This window comes from Mustela nivalis (genome assembly GCF_964662115.1).
Source record: "Mustela nivalis genome assembly, chromosome: 18".
Lineage (NCBI taxonomy): Eukaryota > Metazoa > Chordata > Mammalia > Carnivora > Mustelidae > Mustela > Mustela nivalis.
Genome location: NC_139037.1, coordinates 58173307 through 58186156, shown reverse-complemented (window position 1 = coordinate 58186156; position 12850 = coordinate 58173307). Strand labels below are relative to the sequence as shown.

Below are 12850 nucleotides of genomic sequence, written 5' to 3'. Positions count from 1 at the left end.
CCCTGCCCCCATGGACCTGCAGTCCCGTGTGGGGAGAGATTAAGCCACAGAAAATATGACCCAGAATGTGCAGGACTGGGTTAGGGGAGCCTAGAGGGGGCCTTTGACCTAGCCAGGGGAGCAGGGAGGGCATCCTGGAGGAGGTGATGGTGTAGCTAATACTAAAGGGTTCCCTTTCCCAATGTAACAATTGCTTTCCTTTATCACTGATGAATCAAGTAGCCTTGACCAGTGTGACCAATAACTCCCAGGCTGACATGTAATCTAAGCCTTCCTTCTGAGCCTGATGGTCAAAGCCATCTTACCAGTGACCCCCATTCTGGCCAGTGTCCAGGACTAGCTACTCCCTATAACCAGTGACATCTCTTCCCTCCCCCGCTCCCAGAGGATTTTGTCCCAGTCAGACCCTGCTCGTGAGAAGCCTTGAGCAGTCGGAACTGTGACCCCTCCCTCCCAATCTGACCTGTGACCCTTCCTTCTGACCCTTCCTTTGGACCCCTGGCTCTGCTCCTCCCCACCCCCCTCAGGTGCCCTAGCCTGCTCTCCCTCCCCCACTCACCTGCTCCCTCCAGCCTGATTCTCCTCCCCTTCCCCCAAAGGTTGGGAGGGAGTGAAGGGGAGAGGAAGGGAGGAAGGGGGGTGGCATTCCTGGGATTCTCCGGATGAGGGGATGAGGGAGGGCTTGAGGAAGAAGGAGAGCCACGGAAAGAGCACCCCACCGCACTCCCCGCCCCCCACCCTCATCACTGAGCCCTGGGCTGAACTGAGGTTTGAAGACCATTAAATTTAAGAGATTGAATTGATGGGTTCCAGGCCACTGGTCAGACAGGAAAGCAGCCCTGAGCACTGGCTACAGGGGAGGGCCTCACAAGGCATACAGGGAGAAGATGTTCTAGGCCAGTGATCAAGCTGGGCGCCACTGGTTGTACTGGGAGAGGACAGGGCAAGCCGCTAGTCACGCCGGGAACCACCGGTTCCACTGGAAGAGGCCAGTGCATCCCTTAATGGTCCCCGGTCAGAATGAGGGGGAGAGGGTGCGGTGAGGTCCCAGCTCAGGACACTGGTTAGACTGGTCTGTCAGGCCACCGCCGGGGGCACTGGTCAGCCTGAGCCGGGCAGACCAGGACTTGGGGGCAGAGGGAGCCCCGCTCCGGGGGCCGAGCGCTGGGAGGTCCACTCCGGGCAGTGGGAGGTCCTGGCGAGGCGCCCGGGTTTAGGGGGGCGGGGACGAAGGGGGGCCGGGAGGGCGGGGCGGGGCGGGGCGGGGCCTGGTCGCTCCCAGCCCCCGGGGCCGCGGAGCTGCAGCCCCGCCAGTCGCCGCCGCCGCCGCCGCCACCGCGAACATGGAGCCCCGGGACGGCCCGGCCCGGGGGTGCAGGGCCCCGCGGCTGCTGGTGCTCGCGCTCCTGCTGGGAGCGCACCCAGGTATGGCTCGGGCAAGAAGCAGGGCGCCACTGGGGGCGGTCCCTGGGGACCCCAGGAAGGGAAGGGGGAAGGGGATTTCATGGACCCCGGGAAGCCAAACCTGAGACCCCCGTCCCCCGAGGAAAAGGGATACAGGAGCATGGGGGATACCCCTCCCAACGGGAGACCTGGGGACAGCTAGGCAGAGGGGCTGGGCATCCCAGAGCAGTGGATTACACAGCACCCGGGAACTCAGCCCGCTCTGCACTCCGGACCAAGGAATGAGGGCCCTCCGCGCCTGGAATCTGGGTCCCGAGACTCCTGCTCCCTCAGACCCAGGGGTCCAGGCCTCCAGTGGCTGGAGTGGCTTCACCCAGGACACAGGAGACTCAAACCCTAGGGCTTCCCCCAGAAAGGTTCTCAAGTTTTGCGAGGGCCAGGGACCCTATGGCTAGAGCCCAGTGAGTCACGTGTTCTTGAGGGTTCCCCCAGCCTGGATTCAGAGCCCAGACCCTAAGGAAGCCACCTCCCTCATGGAGGGGCTGGAACACTGGCCCTAGGCAATGTTGGTGTACCAAAGTGTTTCTGAGTGACAGTGCCCCCTTCCTGGGGCCCCAGATAAATCCACACACCTGCGCGGTGGTGGGAGGGGAGGAGGCCCAGAGGGGCTGCCACCCGAGGGACAGAGAGATCAGGGAGATGAGGGCACAGAGATCTCTCCATCTGTCCTCCTGTCTGTTACTCAGACTAGCCCCAGGCACCAGCCTGGCCCCACACCCCCTCCCCTGGGACAGGCCTGGGCCAGAGGTGGGTGCCTGGGAATCCAGGCCCCTGGCACAAACATGGTGAATAGCGGGTCCCCAGGGGCAGGGCTGGTCAAGCTGGGCGGGGAAGGGAAGGGAGGTTCTAAGAAGTGAGAGCTGATGCCAGGATGCCAGCCCAGAGGGTGAGAGAGCATGGTTTCCCCAATGGGAACAGCTCTATCTGCCAGGATCCTGGGGCAGGACTCCAGCCTACCACCTCCCCCCCCCCAAACCTTGGCTCCCTTCCGCCTCAGGATCCAGGCTCCTGGGCCTCGCCCCTCTCCTATTCGGAGGGGACAAACCTTATCCCCTTCCCTGCTCCATCAAAGAGGCAGAGGGGCCAAGGGGCGGGTAGGGGGCTCTGGCGCCAGGTGGGGCAGGTCTGGGCCAGCCTGTCCCTCCCACATTCCTGAAACCTGCCCAGCCCTGTCCCCCCTTACCGCCCCCACACACCCATACCTCAGCTGCAGGCGCAGCCCCAGCCCCCTGACTCATGACAAGAGACCCAGGGGCTGAGAGAGATGGAGACGGAGCGCCAGGCCGACAGAGAGGCAGAGACTGTGACCTAGAGATGGAGACCCAGAGTGAGAGACACACAGGCAGAGATGGAGAGACAGCAACCCCGGGCACCGCGCCAGACCCTGTGCAGGGTGCTGGAGGCCAAGGGATGAGCCAGTGCTGGCCCTGCCCTTGAGGGGCGGCGGTCTAATGGGAGGAACAAGGACAGGTGCAGTACCCCCCCCCCACCAGGAAGATTGGACAGAGGGTCCTACATGACTCAGGGGAGGAGCCCTTAGTTCTGTGAATAGAGAAATGGAGAGAAATGTCGATGGATTTGCAAGCTCAGAGATGCAGACATGAGAAATGGAGGGAGGCGGGAGCTAGGGCTGAGGGATAGGGGCTGAGGGTCTGAACTGTGTCCGAGGGATGAGGGAGCTGGAGGCCTGGATTCCTGGGTTTGAAGGAAGAGGGGCTGAGGGTCTGGACTCCTGGGTCTGAGGGAGGAAGGGGCTGGGGGCTGGGAGTCCTAACCTCAGGATCTGAGGGAGGAGGGGCTGGGAGTCCTGACTCCTGGGTCTGAGGGAGGAGGGGCTCAGAGGCAGAAAGAGCTCAGTGGCTCTTCTGCAGGTGCCCGGGCTGAGGAGCCTTTGCCTGGGTCCTCCCTGGTGGAGGTGATGAAGGGGGAGCCCGTCGCCCTGAACTGCACCGCCTTGGCGGCCCACGACCATTTTGTGCTGGAGTGGTTCCTGGTGAGTGCTGCCTGCTGGGGACCAGAGGGCAGCCAAGGGGGCTGGGAGTCAGGGCACTGCAGGGCTACACACATTCGTTCCCTCATCTGAGCCCAAAGGACCGAAGAGCTCCATCCAGCTGCTTTCCCATTTTACAGGTGGGGGAGTTGAGGCCCAGCAAACGGAAGGTTTCTCCAAGGTCCCCTGGCTTCTGGGCACAGCTGAGACTAGAAGGAAGATCTCCCCCCTTGGGAGCATAGGCTCCTGAGAGAGAACATTGAGAAACAGACAAAGATAAAGCAAGAGATGGGGGGGGGGGGGACTAAAGGAAGAGAAAGAAAAGAGGAGGAGATAAGAGGCTGAGGAACAGGCAGAGAGAGGAGGAGAGACAGGAGCAGAGCAGGATGGAGAATGAGGGACCAAGAGAGAGGAGACCACTGCATGGGGCCCAGGAATAAGAGCCAGACCAGAGGGAGGTGACAAGAAGAGAGACATGACCTGCAGGACAGAGAGGGAGAGGCAGGCCAGGCAGCTCCACGCTGAGGCCCTCCCCGCCCACAGGTAGACCGCTCTGGGGTCCGCCACCGCCTGGCCTCAGCCCAGCAGCAGGGCTCCGAGCTCCAGGGCCGGGTGCACGACTCCCGGGGCCGCAGCCCCCCATACCAGCTGGACTCCCAGGGCCGCCTGGTGCTGACTGAGGCCCAGGTGGGAGACGAGCAGAGCTACGTGTGCGTGGTGAGGGCGGGCGCAGCGAGCACCGAGGCCACCACAGAGCTCCGCATGTTCGGTGAGTGTCTGCCGGCACCCCGGAAGGGGAGGGCAAGGGAGAGCCCCGGAAAGGGGCTCTTGATGGTAACATCTCCCCCACAGCGAAACCTGAGGCCACGGAGGTCTTCCCCAACAAAGGGATCCTGTCTGTGGTGGAAGACTTTGCCCAGGAGGTACCTCGGGTGGGGACCCTGATTCCAAGGTCCTGAGAGAGGAGAGCGCTGGGAGGTTTGCACTCCTGCATCCTGGGAGAGGACTGGGCTGGGGGGACCCAGACTCCTATACCTGAGTGAGGAGAAGTCCCGAGGAAAGAGGGGCCTGGGCTACAGAGGCCTGGGTCAGAGCCCAGGGCCACGCCTGTGTCTGCCCGTGTCTGCCCTAGATCGCCACCTGCAACAGCCGCAACGGGAACCCCGCCCCCCAGATCACGTGGTATCAGAACGGGCAGCCTCTCAGGGTGCCCATGGAGGTGAACGCAGGTGAGCAATCTCCCGAGCCCAGGTAGGCGTGGGATGGAGCCGGCTGGCGGCTGGCGCTGACCGCCTCCTCCCTCTCTCCCAGAGGGCTACATGACCAGCCGTACGGTCCGGGAGGCTTCGGGCCTGCAGTCTCTCACCAGCACCCTCTACCTGCGGCTCCGGAAGGCCCATCGGGACGCCAGCTTCCACTGCTCCGTGAGCTACAACCTGCCCATGGGCCGACGCGGCCGCCTGGACAGCCCTGTCTTCCACCTGACCCTGCACTGTGAGTCCCTGCGGGACCTGACCTCCCTCAACCTTGGACCCTCCTAGCTGACCAGCAGCCCGCCCTGACTTAGCGCCCCGTCCAGCACCCTGAAACCCGGTGCGTCTCAGGACTAAACTGCTCCACCGAATTGGGTCTTGGAATCTCACCCTGACCTGTCACCCGCATGGACGTCTGACCCTTGACCTGTTCTCTCAACTCAACCTCTGACCTCTGGTCCCTGATGTCAGACTAAGTGCGAACCTGAGCTGTAAAGGATATGACCTCTGCCCCCTGACCAACCACAGCCTGCCCCTTGACTGCGGCACTGACCTCTTTCCCTTAACCCAGACCTGCCTCTTACCCTTGACCTGACCTACCCTTAACCCTGATCATGAGTCCGTCCTGACCCGACCGTCCCTCTTGCGCTTTCCCTTAGATCCCACGGAGAACGTGGATTTCTGGGTGGGCAGCCCGTCCACCACTGAGGGCTGGGTACGCGAGGGTGACTCTGTCCAGCTGTTTTGCCGGGGGGACGGCAACCCCAGCATGGAATACGTATTTTTCCGCCTTCAGGTGACTCACTCCATCGTTCCTTTGGAAGTCCCAGCCCCTGACCTCTGACCTATTGGCCTCCACCAACTTCTGACCTTTCACCTGTGTGGCCCCTGTCTTAGCAGGGCACCTGGCTGGTGACCCAGTAGCTAGCAGGACCCCTGAGGCCCTATTTGAGAGCGTCCTAACTTGCTACCTGAACTGGGGACCCCTGGCCTAGCAGGGCCTCTGCCCCGTTACTTGAGGGGGCCCTAACCGTAGTAGGACACTAACTCGGGAACCCCTGACCTACAAGGTGCCTGATTCTGACCTGGGTGGCCCCAACCTAGCAGGACCCCGCCGGACCGGGGCGGCTCCTGAGCCGGGTTCCTCATCCCTGGTCACCCAGGACAAGCAGGAGAACGTGCTGAAAACAAATCTTGAGGGGAACTTGACCCTGGAGGGGGTTCAGCGGGGCCAGAGCGGGACCTACGGCTGCAGGGTCGAGGACTACGACGCTGCCGAGGACGCGGTGCTCTCCAAAACCGCGGAGCTGCGCGTGGCCTGTGAGCGTCCTGGGAGAAATGGGCAGGGGGACCCTAGCACCAGCGGCCTCCTCGTCCTCATCCCACAGCCCTACCGCCAACCCTTTCTCTCCGTTTCTGTGGTCCTTCCTGGTCTGCGATGGCCCCCTCCGCCCCCAGGGGCCTACCCCAGCCCCGTCCAGTCTCCCGCAGGAGGCAGCCAGAGAGCTCATTCCGAAGCACAAACCTGACTGCCCCCTGCTCCAAACCTGCCATGGCTCCCCAGTGCCCCTGGGAGAAAGCCCATGTGATCCATCCTGGCCTTCTAGGCCAACCTGGGGGCTTCACCTCTGCCTGATGCTTCTCCCCACCCAGGCATTCTTCTCATCCCAGCCAAGCTCCTCTCCTCATGTCTAGGTCCACTCCCCTGCTTTCTACTTTCCACATCTAGTTAAGTCTCCAGGGTCCCAGTCTTCTAGAAAACCTTCTGAGTCTGCTTGCACCCGAGCCCTGGGCAAAGGGTCTGTCCCTCCTTGGCACTCCTTCTGCCTCCTTTTCTGGGGCTTGACCCTGTGGCTGGGGTCGGGGAGACAGCTGTGAACAACATAGTTCAGTCCCCACCTTCTTTTCCCAGCCCAGGCGGGGGGACAGGTGGTAGATGGGGAACAAGACACTTTGAGTAGTGATGGGACAGCTACAGGGACTAACCCAGAGGGAGGGAATACGAAATTGGCTAGGTGAGTGGGGACTATTTTAGAGGGAGGATGTTACAGGCTCTGTCCCGCCCCGGGAAGCCGATTCTGACTTGGAGATCTGCAGGCAGGAAGTTTATAGGACGTTCCTTGGGATCCACATCTATGGAGGCTGAGGAAGGGAAGGAAGCAGGACTGGGCAGAGGCAGAAGACAGGCTGCAAAAGTCTCATTTGGCCCTGAGGGGCACCTGAAAGCTGGTCTTCATAATTGTGCCCAGTTGGGGCAAGGGGGCTGGACCTTTCTACCCCCATGTGCAATGGGCCGCCTGAGGAAGGGGGCATGACCTTGAGCAGCTGAGGTAGTTCCCAGAGAGGTGCCGACAGCTGAGGGCTGACAGCTGACATCCTTCTCAACAGCTGGGGGAATAAATCCTTCAGTGTGGAGGGGAAAGCTGAGCATCCACAACAGGGGGTCAGAGGAGCCTCTCAGTTAAGTAGGAAACCAGAGAATAGAATCAGAAACACGAAGAGCCCAAAGAGGAGCTTCCAGGCAGAGGGATCAGCAAGTGCAAAGGCCCTGGGACAGGACTCAACCATGGCATTTTGGAGAAAAATGGAAAGAGAGTAGGGTAGCTGGAGCTCAGGACAACGGTGGCGGGATGAGAAGCAAAGCTGAGGACATAGGCAGAGGTCAGACCAGGCAGGCTCCTGTAGGCTTTGTCAAGGAATTTAGCCTCTATGCCAAGGGCATAGAGGGAGCCCCAGCGAGATTTTATGCAGAGAGCAGGGCTGACCTGTGTGTGTTTTCACAAAAGATCCATCTGGCAGCTCTGGGGATAGAGGGGCCCAGGATCCTGGCCAGCAGGGAGACCAGTGAGGAGCTGGCTACAGTAGTCAAGGCTGTTGGTCCTGGAGGTCAGAGATGGAGAGAAGTGGGAGGGTCCATTTCAGAGGCAGAGCAAACAAAACTGGATAGAAAAATGGGTGATGGGGTTTGGGTGGTAAATCAGAGAAGGGACACACCTCCCACCTCCCCGGTCCACTCTGGAGGAAGGTGGTTGAATTGGCCATGAGGTTTGCTGTTAGATTTGGGCTCCAGACTTGGGCTGGAGGGGAGCGTGGTAAGCTTGTGGAGGTGGGGAGAACGGAGGAATGCTGACAGGCTCTTCTTAGGGTCGTGTATTCATATCTGCACCCCCAAAAGTCCTGGAGAGCCCCTCACTGCATGGGGGAGGGTCTGGGGAAGGTGACAGTCTGCCCCCCTCCTCCAGACATGGACCCCCTCGAGCTCAGCACCGGGGAGGAGCTCTCCTTACACTTGGGTAACAGCACAACCGTGAACTGCTCCGTGCAAGGTCTGCCCACCCCTGCCCTGCGCTGGACCAAGGTGAGAAGGGAAAGGAGCCCCCAGCCCTGGAACCCTCAGCCCGCACCCTCTCCCTTCCCTGGACCCCGTCCTCACACCCACCTGGCCTCCCTGTTCTCTCCCTGCCAGGACTTCGTCCCCCTGGGGAACGGCCCCACCCTCTCCCTGAGCTCCATCACCTTTGACTCTGCGGGCACCTACGTCTGTGAGGCCTCCATGCCCACGGTCCCCCTCCTCAGCCGTACCCAGAGCTTCAAGCTGCTGGTCCAAGGTTCGGGCTGGGGCAGGTCCGGATGGGGACCATGGGGGTGGGAGCGCCAGAACCAAGGGCTGGACCCTCTGCCTGCTAGTCCTCGCCCCCTCTCTCCTTCTCTTTCTCTCCCCCTCCTTTCCCTCCTCCAACGGACCTCCTACTCTTCCCTCCCTCCCCCCTCCACCTCCAGGGCCACCTCAGTTAAGTGCAGAAGAGACTCAGCCCCAGACAGAGGGCGGCTGGAGGGAAGGAGATGAAGTCAGGCTGGTGTGCTCTGCCCGCGGTTACCCGGAGCCCAAACTCAGCTGGAGCCAACTGGGTGGCAGCGTAAGGGACCACCCTGTCCACCCTGAGCTCCCCGGGACCCAGACCCCCTCCCCAGGCCCCTCAGGGGACCCTGCCCCCCCTCACTGATCCCAGCTTTGCACCCCTCCTGAGGGGTGGACATCCTCCCCTCTGCCCTCGCCCCAGCCCTTGATCCCAGGCGCTGGGGTTAACCCAAGCATCTATAGCCAGCAGAACCGGCCCTCACTGGGCAGGGCTGGGTGAGCAGCTCCCTGACCCTGAAGGTGACCAGTGCCCTGAGCAGAGAAGGCATCTCCTGCGAGGCTTCCAACACCCACGGGAAGAAGCAGCATGTCTTCCACTTTGGCTCTGGTGAGGAGCTGCAGGGGTGGGAAGAGGCTGCCCCAGGGTCCGACAGAGCCCTGCCAGCTGACCCCTCCTCCTCCCCCATCCCGTCCCTGCAGTGGCCCCCCAGACTTCCCAGGCCGGCGTGGCGGTCATGGCCGTGGCCGTCAGCGTGGGCCTCTTGCTTCTCGTCGTCGCTGCCTTCTACTGCATGAGACGCAAGGGTCGCCCCGGCTGCTGCCGGCGAGGGGAAAAGGGGGCTCCGTGAGTGGCCTGCAACCTTGGAATTGACCTCTGTGACCCCATCCCATCCCTCCACCCACCTCTGATGTCACCTCCCACTTCAAGCCCAAACCCAGCCCATGACCAACCAACCACATGCCATCCTCAACCCCAGACCCAAATACCTCCCAGCCCCAGCCCCATTGCCAAATGAAATGCAGTCCCGTCTCCAACCTCAGACCTCATCCACAGCCATGCCCAGCCCAGAACCATCCCTGACCCCATCTCCAAGCCCTGCTGCAGCCCATCTGAGGCCTCGGTCTCCTTTGCAACCCCAGCCTCATCCCCATCCCCAAACCTGGTTTATAACCAACCTCAAATCTGTCCGCCTCTAACCTCTCCATCCCCAACCATGTCTCCAGCCTCAACACCAATCCCCAACACACCCCAGCCTCACCCTGAACCCCAGGTTCTCCCTCAGCTGCCTCCCCAGACCGAGAAGGTCTCCATCCCCAGCTCCTTCCCACTCCTTACTCCAGTTCCTTCTCCGTCTGTCCTCTCTGGCCTGATCGCATGGCCACGGTTCGCTCCAGGCCACAGCCATCCCCAAACCCATCCCTGGAGCTGATCCCTAGCTAAGTCCCCACCTCCCCATCCCCAACCCGGATGCTGTTACCTAACCCATCCCCATCCCACTCCAGGCCCATGTCCCCCAAGTCCATCCTCAACCCAAACAACCCCCACCTCCAGGCAGGACCACCTCCAACGGCTACCTTCTCCCCCTGCCCCCAGGCCACCTGGAGACCCACAGCTGAGCCACTCAGGGTCAGAGCGGCCTGAGCAGACGGGCCTTCTCATGGGAGGTGCCTCTGGGGGAGCCAGGCATGGCAGCGGGGGCTTCGGAGATGAGGTGGGTGAGGACCCAGGCACCTTGTGCATGGGGGGAGCGCCGAGGGATGTGGGGGGCCCAGGCTGACCTCTCCCCCTCCTCCCAGTGCTGAGCTCGGAGGACCTCAGAGAGGCTCCACTGGACCTGACCTCAGAGAGTCAGCATCAGATAACCAGCTCTGCCCAGCCTCCGCCTGCCCCACCTTCCCTCTTCCCCCTCTGGCCCTCCCTTCCCTTCCTTCCTCTGCAGGCGGGGCAGGGACCTACAGCAGCCCCTGCTTGCCGGAGGGAGGGGGGGGTAGGAGGGGACCTTCCTCCAGGGAATGTGACTCTCCCAGGCCCCAGAATAGCTCCTGGACCCAAGCCCAGGGCCTGGCCGGGACAAGACAAGGCTCCAAGGCTCTGAGGGTCGGCTGGCCGGGGCGATTTTTACCTCCTGCCTGCATCGCTGGTCCCCCCGCCCCACCTGACGTCCTGCTGCATAGTCTGACACTGGATCCCCACCCTTGCCCCTCCACCCCCCGCCCCATCATCTGTGGACACTGGAGTCTGGAATAAAGGCTGTCTGTCACGTCACACAATGCTGTGGCCAGAGCCTCTTCTGGAGGATGAGAGGAGAAGGGGGTGCAGGTGATGCTCCCTCCCCACCCCACTTGCAAGATCTGGGAGAAGTCTGATGTCATGGAAGAAGAGCTAAGAGAGCAGGGAGAGACTCTGCTGGCCAAGGGTGGAAGAGAGAGGACCCAAGGGTCCTAACGGTGTTCAGCGCCTGCTTGAAGGGTGGGGTACGGTCTCTTGCAGAGACCAAGTGGGAACTGCAGGACGGAGGAAAATCTTTCTCTGAGCAGCCAGAGTGGATGGAATTAGGGCTGGAGCTGCCCCTCTGAGAAAGGCATGGTTCCTGCCACTGAGAATTCCCTAGGGAAGGAGGGGTGACTTGGAGGAACCCACAAAAGGGTTTCCGGGGCAGAAAAGACTGAGGCCAGTTAGAGAGACTTAATGAGGTCGAGGAAGAGAGTGATTTGAGAGTGGAATGGAAAGAGGGGGAGATGGGGGGCGGGGATAGACTGCAGAAGCCCTTAGGGTCAGACAGACAAAGATTTGGGGAAAGAGAGGCAGAGACAGACAAATAGGGATAAAGAGAGAAACAGAACTGAGACTCAAAGATCACTACAGTCAGCAAGGGAAAGAAAAGAGGTTGAAAGGAGCAGCTGAGAAGGGGTGCCTATGTGACCTTGGGCAGTGGAGGGGCCGCTGGAAGGCGTGTGTGCGCCTGGAGGTCTCTGCGCTCAGATCTTTTCTGCCTTGGGTCTCCCACAAGTGCGTCGGCTTCTCTGTCCTCAGTTTGCTTATCCACAAAATGGACAGAGTGGGATCTGTCACCCTGAGAAGGTGGCGAGCTGCTATGGGAGGGCCTCCTTGTAGGGGACTTAGCCACATGTGCGGGGTCCCCAGAGAAGAAGAGCTCACAGCCTCATGAAGATGCCCAAACTCCACTGTTTATTGAATCTTGGTTTAAAACAAATGAGAGAAGCTGGAGAAAAGAGAGGGAGCAGGTTAACCCACTTAGATCAGGGCACAAGTGAGCCAGGTCCCCACTGCCAGAGTTTTGGGGTGCACGCGGCTCCCGAGTCCTGTCTCCCCATGGTGTAGTTCTGATGCCCACAGTGGAGGGTGAACTAAGGGATTCTGCACGCCAAAGGCGCCAGGGCCACGGAGTGGGGGGAGGGGGCAAATGCTCTTGGCCATGACTGTAGCTGGCTGATAACATGCTTGGCGGCCATGGCTTTTAATGGCATGGCTTGGGCCCAGGATTCAGGGAACAGAGCTGAAGTCACCAGCAGGAAGCCCCTCACCGACACATGGGACCCTTGGGGCTTACACAATCCTTCCATCCTTACCATCTATGTCCAGATCATTCTTAACATGTCTACCAGGCCCTGTGAGCTGCCTCTGAAAAAACCCTCTTTGTTTCATCTCTCTGCTTCCTGATTCACGTGGCTTTCTTGTTTTCTATATGGCAGAAGTGACTATGCTTTTTTAAAAAATACAGCAGACACAAGAGAGCAGTTGAGAGAATTTGATAAGATAACCATGGAAAGTGTTTATACAAAGCCTGGCACGGAGTATGTTTTCAGTACGTGTTTATTATTAGTAGTATCACCACCCAAGGAAAATGGAGAGTCAGAGAGAAAAGCAAAATAACGTCCCTTGGTCCAGGGAAGGGACCAGGTAGAGAGAGATATTACTGTAAGAGCAGACATTGGTGAGGGGGGATCTGGGGAGCTGGGGGTGGGGAGTGAACAGATGGTGGGGGAGGGGAGAGAGGGGATCTCAGGGAGGAGGGATTCTCTATGCTCTGCACCTGGTCCCTGAGTTAATGAGGGGAGTGTCCTGGCCTGCCTCCCAGGAGGGCATACATTTGCTTAAGGTCCCTCATCTGTATGGCATCCCAGGCGATTTGCATACAGATGGCAGCCTGTGCCCTCAGTCCAATCCCTCCCACCATGGCCAAGGGTCTAGGGGAATGGAAAGGGGGAGCCCGCAGGATCTGAGGCTCCAATAAGTAAAAGCAAGTTTGGAGTAAACTACCATTTTTTATCAGCATTCTGTGGCTCCCTGTTGCTCTCAAAAACATGAGCCACCCTTCACCATTTAGGACCTAAAATGTTGCCCCTCACTCATAATCCACCATTCCCTCTGTCACACATGTCCCCGCCTTGTGCCTTCATAACTTAACTATTCCTGGAATGCCCTCCCCCATTTCCCCCATTGTCATGAAGCTTGCCTGTCTTTCATAGCCTGGACCTCTT

At 60.4% G+C, this 12850-nt stretch overlaps 1 protein-coding gene across 2 annotated transcripts; it reads left to right on the top strand.

The window, feature by feature from the left end:
• Positions 1-1269: 1269 nt before the first annotated feature.
• On the top strand, positions 1270-10618 carry BCAM (basal cell adhesion molecule (Lutheran blood group)). Of its 2 annotated transcripts, XM_082710704.1 has the most exons (15): positions 1270-1425; positions 3336-3457; positions 3998-4223; positions 4307-4377; positions 4587-4683; positions 4766-4948; positions 5367-5503; positions 5871-6027; positions 7950-8065; positions 8174-8315; positions 8488-8624; positions 8810-8954; positions 9047-9191; positions 9942-10059; positions 10145-10618. In XM_082710704.1, exons 1-15 carry the CDS (start codon positions 1344-1346, stop codon positions 10148-10150), a joined length of 1884 nt encoding a protein of 627 aa, XP_082566830.1. In that variant the 5' UTR covers positions 1270-1343; the 3' UTR covers positions 10151-10618. The 2 variants fall into 2 exon arrangements, with proteins under 2 accessions (XP_082566830.1, XP_082566831.1); XM_082710705.1 differs by lacking the exons at positions 5367-5503; positions 5871-6027.
• Positions 10619-12850: the final 2232 nt, after the last annotated feature.

Excerpts from the sequence above, each read along its gene's own strand:
- BCAM (XM_082710704.1), top strand. The coding sequence starts at position 1,344 with ATGGAGCCCCGGGACGGCCCGGCCCGGGGGTGCAGGGCCCCGCGGCTG. Across the intron at positions 4,378-4,586 it reads TGGAAGACTTTGCCCAGGAG|ATCGCCACCTGCAACAGCCG; the intron begins GTACCTCGGGTG and ends TGTCTGCCCTAG. Across the intron at positions 4,684-4,765 it reads GCCCATGGAGGTGAACGCAG|AGGGCTACATGACCAGCCGT; the intron begins GTGAGCAATCTC and ends CCTCTCTCCCAG.